General features: G+C 47.6%; 1 protein-coding gene across 1 annotated transcript in view; it reads right to left on the reverse strand.

Annotated features, from left to right (window-relative positions):
- The window catches only part of LTN1 (listerin E3 ubiquitin protein ligase 1), a 49,423-nt gene that overhangs the window by 8,406 nt on the left and 28,454 nt on the right, over nt 1–12,563 (reverse strand). The window contains exons 19-25 of the mRNA XM_015564128.1: nt 11,221–11,363; nt 7,859–7,994; nt 7,519–7,663; nt 6,483–6,696; nt 5,599–5,836; nt 5,207–5,281; nt 3,116–3,302 (exon numbers count right to left, since the gene is read on the reverse strand). Coding sequence (XP_015419614.1) covers nt 3,116–3,302; nt 5,207–5,281; nt 5,599–5,836; nt 6,483–6,696; nt 7,519–7,663; nt 7,859–7,994; nt 11,221–11,363 — 1,138 coding nt within the window. The remainder of the gene's footprint in view (nt 1–3,115; nt 3,303–5,206; nt 5,282–5,598; nt 5,837–6,482; nt 6,697–7,518; nt 7,664–7,858; nt 7,995–11,220; nt 11,364–12,563) is intronic.

Genomic DNA, 12,563 nt, shown 5'->3' on the forward strand with positions numbered 1-12,563 from the left:
CACCAGGAAAGTCAGAGCCAAACTGTAACCATCTACAAAATAGCTGATGTGGTGAGCGACCAGAGAGAGAAGAAAGGTGGGGAATTACTGAGTAAAGAAATATGACAAACCAACGCAAACAAGATCCTCGATTAAATCCCAAGAGAAGGAGATTAAACTATAAAGGACATTTACTGAGAAATGTGAATACAAATTAGCTAGTACCATTGCATGAAATTCATTTGAGTGTAATAGTTTCATTGCACTTAGGTATGAACATGTCTTTGTTCTTAGGAGATACATGTTTATTTACTTATTTTAAAAAATATATTCTTATTGATTTCAGAGAGGAAGGCAGAGGGAGAGAGAGAAACATCAATGATAGGAGAGAATCAGTGATCGGTTGCCTCCTGCACACCCCCTTCTGGGGATCGAGCCCACAACCTGGGCATGTGCCCTTAACTGGGAATCGAACCTGGGACCCTCCAGTCCGCAGGCCGATCCTCTATCCACTGAGCCAAACCAGCCAGGGCAGGAGATACATGTTTAAATACTTTTGGTAAAGCATCATGATGTTTGTAACTTACTTTCAAGTAGATCATCAGGAAGAGCAAGTGTGAAAGTGTAGCAACACGTGTTGGAAAAGGATACATGACTTCATGAATTATTCTACTTCTAACTTTAAAATTTTTCAAAATATAGAGAGCAAAATTTTTTTTAAATTGTACAACTATACTTTTTACTACATGGAGGTGGAATAATACATTTGTGTTGTTTTTTAAAAATATATTTTTATTGATTTCAGAGAGGAAGGAAGAGGGAGAGAGAGAGAAACATCCATAATGAGAGAGAATCATGGTGGATCGGCTGCCTCCTGCAAGGCCCCCACTGGGGATCAAGCCCACAACCCAGCATGTGCCCTTGACCGGTATCGAACCTGGGACCTTCCAGTTCACAAGCCAACGCTCCATCCACTGAGCCAAACCGGCCAGGGCAGAAAGGAAATTTTAAAAAAATTAATCATACATATCAATGGACTTTTAAAACCACACACATCTTACCTAACAATCCCACTCCTAGGTAAATAACACCAGAAATAAACACGTGCACACAAACATGTCCACACGAACGCTCGCAGCCGCGCGAGTCACAACAGCCACAGGTGGAACCACCTGAATTCACCAGCAGGTGAACGCGCTACGCTCACATGTGGTACGTGAACCCGACGTGGTGGGTCCTCAGCAGAAGAGACTCAGCCACAGAAAGGCCTCCAGCCCTGACACCCGCTGCTACCGGGTGGCTCCTGAGACTCGAGCTCAGGGAAGGAAGCAGATGCAAAAGGCCACCTAGAGGGCGTCCCCCGGATGTGCACACACTGTGAATAACTATTAATTCCGATGGGTCAAATCTGAAAAGAAAAAACACCAACTGAGCTACCAGCTGTTGAGTGCGTAAGACAGCCTTCGGGACGCCCTGTACATAAAATGCCCATAATCGGCAAATCCAGAGATAGAACACAGGTAAGTGGTTGCCAGGGGCTGAAGGGTTCCAGAGGAAATGGGAACTGAGGACAAATGAGCGAGGGTTTTTTTTTGCTATCACACACACAATCTCACACACACAATCACACACACAATCACACACACACAATCTCACACACACAATCTCACAATCACACACAATCTCACACACACAATCTCACAATCACACACACAATCTCACACACACAATCTCACACACAATCTCACAATCACACACACAATCTCACACACACAATCTCACAATCACACACACAATCTCACACACACAATCTCACACAGCTTTGGTTACAGTTCAGTCTGATTCACTAGGAGGTTTTTGAGAAGGTAACAATAACCCAGATTTAGGGCTGATTAAAGTTTTTGTGAGCGTTAAATTCTTTAGGATTCACAGCGTTGTGTTATTTGGTGGGTTACAGTGGTTTATCTGTCCACAGCTCAGTTCAGTTCCAGGCTTAGCAAAGCCACTGGGCAATTAATTCTCTGTGCCCTTCCCACACTCTGGTTTAAAGAAAAAGATGGTGCATGGCCATTTTCCAAATTTCTGAATATATGATGATAAGACCAAAATGCCTACACATACAGGCCTCAATTTAGGGCAATTTTTCGAAATAAGCAACATTTTAAGAAACAAATGTCAACGCCCAACAATGAGCTCTTGAGGTTTGTCACCAGCAAATAACTCGAGCTCAGGCCACGGGGGGGATCAGGCCACGGGGGGGATCAGGCCACGGTGAGGCTCAGGCCACGGAGGGATCAGGTCACGGGGAGGCTCAGGCCACGGGGAGGCTCAGGCCATGGGGAGGCTCAGGTCATGGGGAGGCTCAGGCCGTGGGGAGGATCAGGTCATGGGGAGGCTTAGGTCATGGGGAGGCTCAGGTCAGGGGGAGGCTCAGGCCACGGGGAGGATCAGGTCATGGGGAGGCTCAGGTCATGGGGAGGCTCAGGCCGTGGGGAGGATCAGGTCATGGGGAGGCTTAGGTCATGGGGAGGCTCAGGTCAGGGGGAGGCTCAGGCCACGGGGAGGATCAGGTCATGGGGAGGCTCAGGTCATGGGGAGGCTCAGGCCATGGGGAGGATCAGGTCACGGGGAGGGAGGCCTGAAGAGAAACCAAGTGATTTCAACGCCGAGGTGGATGCTGCCCTGTGACCTGATTCCCGAGACATACAAAGGGAAAGATGCACCTCGTGACATACTTGTCCCAGGAGATGGGTCACGCGCACAGCAGACCCCTAACGTAAGCGTCTGAACGTGCACGTCAGAAAGGAGAGCCTGCACCTCCACTGAGAGGGAAACTACGTCTTCCAGGAGGACCTGTCCCAGAAGCCACGTCCTCTATCAGACTGATTCCAAGCCTCTAGGAATTCTCAGTCGGTATCTGCCTAGAAGATTTTAAAAACAGGTAAGTAAACTAGGGTCTATTTTCCAAGTAAACATGACGCTGCAGAGTAACGTGGGCAAAATGACTGCCATCGGACACCCCCACGCAGAGGGCGCGGCTGGGAGAGCGTGGGTCGTGTGCGCAGGTCTTCCTCTGAACACGGGTCTTAAGGGATTTGCTGAGGACAGGCTTGTCCGACTGCCCCACGGTACTGACCTGAGAGGAGGAGGCTTTGAAGAAAGTGAGGATGAGCTTCCAGGTGAGGAGGTAGCCCAGCACAGAGCAGAAGTCCTCGCTCCGCGGCTGGATGGCCACGACCTGCCCGACGGGAACACAGCCGAGGACGCTTTCCAGCAGGTCCTCTTGCGCGTGGAGAAGGGACATCAGTGCTGCCGGCGGGGACCTGGGAGGAGGAGACACCCACTGTCTTCACAGCTTCCCTCAGCGACTGTCAGCATGCACACCCTCAAATGTTTTAGAAAAACCTCTTTTATTTCCCCAAAACCATTTAAAAATCTTTTATAGATTCACCTTAAACTCCGAATTTTACATAATGGCAATTATAGAAAATGAAAGACATAAAATGTATATCATTTATACATGAAAATATATGTATTGTACATTATATATTTTATATTCATAAAGATGTACATATGATATATATTATATGTAAAATATTTTTAAATATGAAACTTTTAAATTATATGTAAAATGTTACATGCTATAAAAATACGGACTCTAGAAGTTACCACTTAAAAAAAAAGACCCTTTTAGAAAACATCTATTTCAACCATCTGTTTTATAGATGGAAAAAAATCAAACCCTTCGCAAAGCTAAAATGACTCAAGCCCCTCAGCGACTGGAAGAACGAGGCTCCAGGCCTTCACCCCCTACAGTGGGCACGAGACACAGGCTGCGGGGCATCTGCTCAGGAAGGTTAACAGTCACGGCAACGCAGGCCCCATGTGCTCCCCCGGGGAGGTTCTCTGCAGGGGAACCTGGTGAGACCCTGGGACCCTGTGTCCTCCATGGCTCCCTTCCCCTTCCCCCATCCACGGGTCTTCCAGCACCTGCCATGTTTTCCTCCACCACCACCACCTCCCACACTGGCCTTTCTCTACTCCAGAGCTCACAGTCCAGCTCAGCTCTCCACTCCCCACACGCCTCCAACGCATGTTATGATTTCCGGAATGGTCTCTACTTCTGCGTACACTTTAGGATTCATACTATTGCCAGAATCAGCTGGTGATGTCCCATTCCCTACCAAAAATGCCCAAACCCTACAAAGTGTCATTTGTAAGCTCCCTTCCAGCTTCGTCTTCCACCACCCCTCCTCCCCGCGACTCCACACATTCGTTCATGTATTCTTTCCTTCAACAAATGAGCATCACTCGAGTCTGCTTTAGGCCAGGAACCATTCTGGATGCTACGAACATGACTGAGAACAAGAGACAAAGTTCCTGCCTTCAATGAGTGGAAGAAGATACGCAGTAAGAACGTGTGTCGAGGGGCGACGACTTGCCATCCCCAGCACAGCCTGACGATTCGTGCCGCCATGCTCGGTGTGTGGTCTCCGGCCGGCGGCTCGCTGCCTGACCTGAAGGGCCAGACAAACGTCTCTTCCGCATGAGGAAGTGTCCCTTCCTGGTGCCAGCAGGGTGGCCCACCACAGGCTCCCTGTCCTTTTCTCAGCACCCGTCACACACTGGCCACTTATACAGGTCACACTGTTAACAGCAAGGGCAAGCTGCTTATGAAAAGGAACAGTTAACCCTGGCTAGTTTGGTTCGGCGGACAGAGTCTTGGCCTGCGAACTGAAAGGTCCCGGGTTCGATTCCAGTCAAGGGCACAGGCCCAGGTTGTGGGCTCGATCTCCAGAAGGGGGCGTGCGGGAGGCAGCCGCTCCATAATTCCCTCTCATCATTGATGTTTCTATCTCTTTCTCCCTCTCCCTTCCTCTCTGAGATCAATAAAAATATATTAAAAAACAAAAGAACATTTACTCCACACTGTATCCTCCCCTCAGCATTTAATCAATACTTTGCACTAAATGGGTGCTAAAGGGACATTTGGCCACAAAAGCTACCATGTGGCCATAAGAAATTTTACTAAATAGCAGCAAACTAAAATACGGTTAAGGAGCAATTAAGATGAGAGAGAAACCATCTTTCTGGGCGAACTCTAGATTTCATTTACATCTCACAGCTGGCCGTGCAGACCTGCGTAACGAACACACGCTCCGCACTGAGAGTCACGGTCAGTGAGACCGGTTATGACGCTGTGACACACACGTCATTAAAACCTTACAAGGCTGGCTCCTCCTCTTCATCCCCGTACGACTTTAGATTATCCTGATCGTACTGTGGTAATTCTGGCATCAACCTGGAAATCAGAACATCATTTTAAATTGTTTGTTGTTAAAATCATGTTTAAGAGCAGAAAGACCAATACTTATTTTGTAATGAATATATTTTTAAATATTTCCTGAAATAACTACCTATGGCCAGGATGATCTAAATGTAAACTCTGCATGGAGAACACAGTGAGATCAAAACCCTGGCATCCTTTGTCATAACAAACGCACAGTCAAGTTTACTTCATTTTTCTGTTGTTTTTGTAACCGTAAGTGACTTTAAAAGCGTTAAAGCTGAATACATGTTCTATTTTTTTAGAGCGCCATGACATCTATTCAGACTTACTTGTACAGCATCTGGTAAACGGCAATCTGCACGGGCCGAGCTCCGAAGAGGAGTAACGGGGCCAGTGTGTTCAGCAAAGTCTGGAGGTGCTCCGGCAAGTTTGTTTTCTGGCCAGCGATCAATCTTGCAGGGAGCTTGTGACTCAAAAGCTGATCCTTTGGGATATAAGTTAATGTTTCACACATGGGCTTCAGCACTGCATTCTGAAAGGATGTTTCAGACGTATCTCTGCTTTCTCCTGATGACAAAACAAAACAAAACAAAACACACATGCACTTCCCAAAACAAAACGGGAAGCACAGCTCGACTGCTTCACAGATGACCAGTGTTACTACAGAAAATGCACCTGGAAAACCAGAGCCCCGGCCGGTGTCGCTCAGTGGGTTGGGCTGTGTCCCAGGCACCAAGAGGTCACTGGTTAGATACCCAGTCAGGGCACATGCCCGGTTGTGGGTTCGATCCCCAAGAGGCAGGAGGCAGCTAATCAGTATTTCTCTCTCATCAATGTTTCTATCACTCTCTTTAAAATCAATTAAGAAAACTATATTAAAACTCAACATTAAACCAACTATAACTCTAGAAACACGAACTGAATATATACAACATTCAGTGATCTCAACTGTCTGGCGACTTCTATTCTCGCTAAGACAGGTCTGAGCTATAAATCTGTGTGTATCTGACTCCTATCCTTTCACTCTGCAGTGGCCTCCAAAGCCATTTCAATTCTCATCGTGACTGAGCACATGGCGCTAGGAGAGGCCCCGATTCTCTGGCTCTTGTCTCCTCGCCTGCTGGACGCTTTGACTGAAACACCCAGAGAAGCTGTTGTGGATTTTCTGACAAGTCGTTCCTAATGAACCTCACGATGACGCCTTTTTACTTGCCTGTAACTGTCACCAGGAGAGGTAAAAGCAGGTTGTGGATGCCTTGGGAAAAAAATTCTTTCCATTCACTGACTAGGTTTGCAGGCAGATGGGCAGCAGGGTCCCGCGTTGTGCAATCGAAGAAAGCACTGAGCTCACAGGCCAGAGCACAGCTGACACAGGCCAGCAGCTGCACCAGCGGCACAGAGCGCAGCGCGTAGTTCTCACGCGTCGTCTGGGAAACAGAAATGAAGTCGGTAAGCAGACCTCTACCGGAGCATCCAGAAACAAGGCCAGACAGCAAAGGCCCTTTCAGTTCTCAGGGAGCATTTTCAGAGTTCACATCAAAATAATTTTTTCAAAATTAAATACTAGAAATTAGAATCAACCCATTTATTCTGAAATGTTCTTTTTTATTTCTAAAACTACAAAACAAAGTAGCATCAATGACCATTTAGCAAGTGCAACACATTAAAGACACATTTATAATATTCTCAGGAGCCCTGCTAATTGGGCATTTTTAAATTATGTTACAATAAGGACACCGAGGCTCAACTAGGTCACGTTTACACCCCCAGGCCAACAGCGGGCAAGGCAGACACTCCCACCAGGTCCACCCTGACCCCCTGCACGCTGGCGCCCACGATGACGGCGCACCAGGCCACTCTGGGTCGCAGAAAGACGCCGATCCCCCTGGGTCAACTGACCTCGGAGACATCAGTTACTCTGGCAATACTGATAGTGTGTTTGAAGAATAATTTAATCAGAACCAAAAGTCCAAAAATTTTGTCATGGAAAGATAGAACCAGAACGGGCTGTGCAGCAGATACTCCATTAAAATGAGTGAGTGGGGGACCAGCTCAGTAGCAGTTGGGAGAGGGTCACGGAAGGTAAGGAACCCGTCCTCGTACTGTCCCGTGAAGTGGGAGGCGGCGAGGAGTTCGTCCCCAAAGGCGCTGGCTGCCATCATTACGTAAACGACACGACGGGGCGGCCGTGCTGCTCTGCAGATCGGCACGAAGACCCGGACGAGGGCACGAGACACCCGTGCGCTTACCTCCAGCCAGGCCAGCATGGAGCACAGGATGAAGTCCCACTCCCGCTCGGCCAGAGGGGAGGAGCAGCACCTCAGGAACAGGGAGAGGAACCGCACGATCTCCACGTTCACTCCCAGGACCTCTGGGCTCACTCCTGACAGGTCACTGTGACGAGGACAAACGCAGAGCAGAACACAAAGCATTAAAGAGCCTTACAGACGACATTCCCTTCAGCTCACACACGACGGACGAGCGACTGAAATGTCCACCACCTGCCACTCTGCACAGCTGCGACTATGAAACACACATCCTGGGTCCAGATTGTACATATGGAGGAAAACAGTATAAAGAATCACCCACCAACTGAAAAGAAAAATATCCTCGTGGTCTTTCTTCCAGCACATCAGAATGTTCAGTATGCCATGTAACAGCTCGCCATCATCTATGCTTCTGGTTTGCAGACAAGAATTTAAAATGGCAAGATGTCCAAAACCTCCTAAAGGGAGATTCAAAATGAATATTAACAAAATGTAAGTGATGTTGCTACTATCATAAAGACTGCTTTGAGCTGGATCAAAACTTTCTTGGACAGAGAGGGTGTTAGAGGCACCAACCCCTATGCAGTTGAAAATCTGCATGTAACTTTCGACTCCCCCCCCAACTCGCTCCGCGCCCCCACCCCATGGACCCTAAATCCTTGGGTGCTCAGGCCCCGTATAAACCCATCGGGAACACGCACTGCTGCCTCTGCACCCAGGTTCCCACTACAGGTCGCAAACGCCCAGGCCACGCAGGGAGCTGCAGGCTTATTGAAAAAAGCGTGTACGAGGGGACCAGCCGCTCCAACCATGCATTTCAAGGGTCGACTGTGAATGCATCTCCTCTTCCTTTAAAGGCAGAGCTTTTTTTTTTTTTTTTAATCTTCCTGGCAAAATAGACGAGACTTAAGGTACAAGGTGAACAAAAGTAGGTTTACATTGTTCGTATGGAAAATAACAATGAATAAAATAACACAAGAATAAACTCTGTTTAGCGTACTCACAACTGAAAACCTACTTCTGCACAGCCCTGTATAACCGCCCTGTATAAACAGAAATAACTGATTTTCTAAGAACTAGAAGTCTTTGTCAGCTAATTCTGTCTCATCCGTTTGGCTGAAAGAACAAAACTGGTTGTCAAATATCAACACATCTGTCCTCCTTTGCTGTCCCCGTCCGGCCTCTGCGGGCCGAGCCCCTTCTGTCCGGGACACGCCGCAGTCCCTGCCCTGCTTCTCTCTGCCGTCCGTGCAGCACGGCCTCGGTACCCCTGTGCTGGGGAAATCACCTGCTCCCATCAGGAACCCCTCTCTACAGGTCGGGTCAACTGCTTCCCCCTCCAGATTGCAAATCCCAACCCCACAGTGAGCCCCATGTGCACACAGCAGGGAAGCCCAATGCCACAAGGTTCTCTCTGGCATCAGCTGCTCCAAGTGCCATTAGGGCAAAGCCTCTAGTGCAGTGGTTCTCAACCTCGGCTGCACATTAGAATCACCTGGGAATCTTGTTAAAATCCTGATTTCTGGGCCTCATTCTCCGGAAATTCTGTTTCTTTGTGATGGGGTGGGCCACAACATTAGTAACAAAGAAACAGAATTTCCGGAGAGTGAGGCCCAGAAATCAGGATTTTAAAAAGATTCTCAGGGGATTCTAATGTGCAGCCAAGGTTGAGAACCACTGCTCTAGTGTTTGTTGATAGGCACCTCTTCCGTTATTTCACACGTTCACTGCCCTTCGGGAAACCTACAATGTAGCTGCCACGCGTTACATGGCCCGGCCTGGAGAGGCCTGAGGCCTGTCAGTCAGGCACACGGGAGTTCCCCTCCATACTCACCCACACGGCGCCTACGAGGCTGACAACCTCTGACGTGTGTTGAGGTCCCGCCCTCTCGCCTTTCCTCACCCGCTCAGTGGGAATTCCCATCCATGATTTTGTCTCAACTTTCTACCCCTTCGCCTCCCACGTGTATTTTTCCGTGACCTTGTATTCCTCTCCAGCTCCCACCTTCTTCCTACCACCCTTTCGCCAAACACCTTGAACAGACTGTCCGCCCACCTTCTCAGCACAAGTTACTCCAACGCCAATGCCAGCGGACACTTCAGGCCCCAGCTTTATGCGACCTTCTGTGGCTTTAACACAGGTGATGGGTGCTTCCTACAAGTCCTCCGTTGCTTCTCTTTATCTTCAGCCCTTAGTCCCAAGTCGCCCTCCACGCACACCCCCTTTACTCTGTGTCTGCACAGGCTCCCCTCCTTGATGGATCTGAGGCCACCTGCACGGCGTGGACTCCCACAGCAGCGTCCCTGCCCAGTCGACAGCCTGCTGCTCCCTGGAATCTCCATGAATCCTCAGTCCACAGGCACCTCATCTCACATGCTCAGAACGTAGCACTGGCTCCCTGTACACTCCGCCCCACCCTAACCCTCGGGTGTCCTATGGGGTTTCCCACAAGGGCTACTGGTGCTTCTGCCTCCCCCGTAGGCAGCCCTTCAATTCTGTGTCCTAAATCTCTTTCATGTCCACATCCTCTTCCACCTCGGCCTAGACTGAAGCTCTGCTTCTCTCAGTAAGACGATCCTAGCAGTTCCCATCTCGTCTCTTCCCCAACCTCCCCTCTCACGCCCGCCCTGCCCACAGCTGTCTGTCAATACTTTCTAAGGGAATGTGCTCTCTCCTCCCAGATGTGGGCCAAGAGCTCCTGCAGCTTCAAGTGCAAGCTCCACCCACACACCAGGCTCAGGACCTGCTCCTTCCCCTGCACCGAACCCACTGTCCTGCGCACCCCAACCTTCCACCTGACACGCCAGCCAAACTCAACTACCCGCCCTCGTCCTGTTCCTGCGAACCTGGAGAGCCCTTCCTACACTGGGGCCATATAGCGACGACACTTCCACACTCAGGTGGTGATTCCTCTGTGAGGTCACCACTGGCACTCAGAGTGGAAAACCCTTTCTGCCACTTCCACACAAGGATTATGCCGGTTTTCACATGGTGTAATTTTATGTCTATCTTCTCAACACATAGCCAGTGTTCAACAAGGTTTATTAAGTTAATAAACAGATGGCAAAGTGTCCAAAGTAGTTTAAAACCTTTCTCTATTTACCCAAAACCATTAAAAAGGCTCCTTTTATAGATTCATCAGGACTTTTAAGAGCTGCCCAGACAGTGTTGCTCAAAGGTTGGGCCTTCACCTATGAACCAGGAGATTGTGGTTCAATTCCCAGTCAGGCCACAAGCCCGGGTTGCGGGCTCAATCCCTGGTGCTGGAGGCAGTCAACCAATGACTCTCTCATTGATCTTTCTCTCTTCTCTCTCTCTCCCTCTCCTTTCCTCTCTAAAATCAATAAACACATATTTTGAAAAAAAGAACCTAAAAAAAATAAAAGACGACAAAAGCTATTCCCTCTTTTGCCTTCATGTAATCACTCCCCGGCTGACTTGGAGACAAGGCGCAGCTTGAAGAGCTACAGGCAACCAGAGGGTCTGTGGTTGTAGGTCTTCCCTGGAGACGGTAGCTTTCTGTCCTACACACTGTCATCAACTTGTTATGTAGCAAAAGTAGAAACTAGGAATAAATCAGCTAGGATTTATCTCTGCTAGATTTGGGTTCGGATATGAAGAGACACTTATTTCAACTCAGGCACTAATTCAAACAACAGGGTATGTGCTATCAGGAAACTAACCATTCGTACTGCAAAGGTCTTCCTTGGCCCAGGCCAGAAGGGCGGGCACACTCTGAGCCATGAATTCTTTCTTGTCCTCTTCGGGCAGGAACGGACAGAGGCTTTGGATGGTGTGCATCTTGCCTTCTGTTAGGGGGAAAAACCTGTTTACAGAAAAGGTGGGAGTTATATTTGCCCTCATATGAGCTATTTCAGAAATGCCTGACTCAGACTATTCAAATGCACTAGTAATTCTACTGTATAAAATAACTGCATTAAAAGAAGGAAACTCCGGAGACTGGCAATTGCTGATTCTGGGTGATGAGAATGCACACAACTCCAACGTGCTGCTTCTCTCTCCTTTAACGTGTTTCTAATTTTTAGAACGAGCATGCTCCCCTCCCCCGATGTGTGGCTGCTCTGAACTGCACACACGGTGCATGGGTAAGCTGTAAGCTGTCTGTGAGCGCCCACCGAGTCCATTCACACAGCACCGCATAGGTGCGCAGAGCTGGGCTCATTTCTATAATAAGGTCACACTAAACATACTATTTTCTTATTTGCCACTTTCATACTTGAATACAAAGTATATAAGTTGTTACCTGTCACTTATATACTCTGTAGATTTTTCTATCAGAACAGAGGTACAAACTGTTTTTTTTTAAAACGACACAACTTTAAAAATTAGAAACAAAAATATTCCACGCTATGGATGTATCACCATCTAACTACTTCTCTGTTAGTGACACTTAGGTTTTACTCCCCGGACTTTTGCTCTCATTTAAATAACGCTGCAGCAGGTGTTCTGAGCACACGTGCACACACCTGTTCTGGCGAGATTCCTGGAAATGGGATTAGAAGATCAAAAGATCTGACTGTATTGTACTCTTTCAAATTGCTTCCCAACAAACACACACACACACGTAATCCAGTATGCTTTCACCAGAAATGCACACAGGAGTGTTTTGCTGTGCACTCAATGAACCTTTTAAATTCCTGGCAATATGGCCGATAAAATATGCTTCTCTTAATCTGTACCTCCATCATTACTAATGAGGCAAATCCTTTATACTTTACATTTCACCTGTGAATTACCTGCTCAAGTCATTGACATATTTTTCAATTTGGATTATTTTACTAATTAGTAGAAACTATTACATAATATGAACATTAATTCTTTATTAATTTGCAAATGTTTTCTCCCATTTTGTCACTTGGCCTTTAATTTTGCTGTATTTTTGTCATACAGAAGTTTGTTTTATTTAAATATTTAATTCTGGAGTGTGAATACAGGGTATATGCAATGCGACCAAACTATGCACTTAAGAATGCATGTCAGTACTAATTAGTTCTAATAGTTTGTT

The sequence above is a fragment of the Myotis davidii genome, unplaced genomic scaffold (assembly GCF_000327345.1).
Source record: "Myotis davidii unplaced genomic scaffold, ASM32734v1 scaffold552, whole genome shotgun sequence".
In the NCBI taxonomy this organism is placed as follows: Eukaryota; Metazoa; Chordata; class Mammalia; order Chiroptera; family Vespertilionidae; genus Myotis; species Myotis davidii.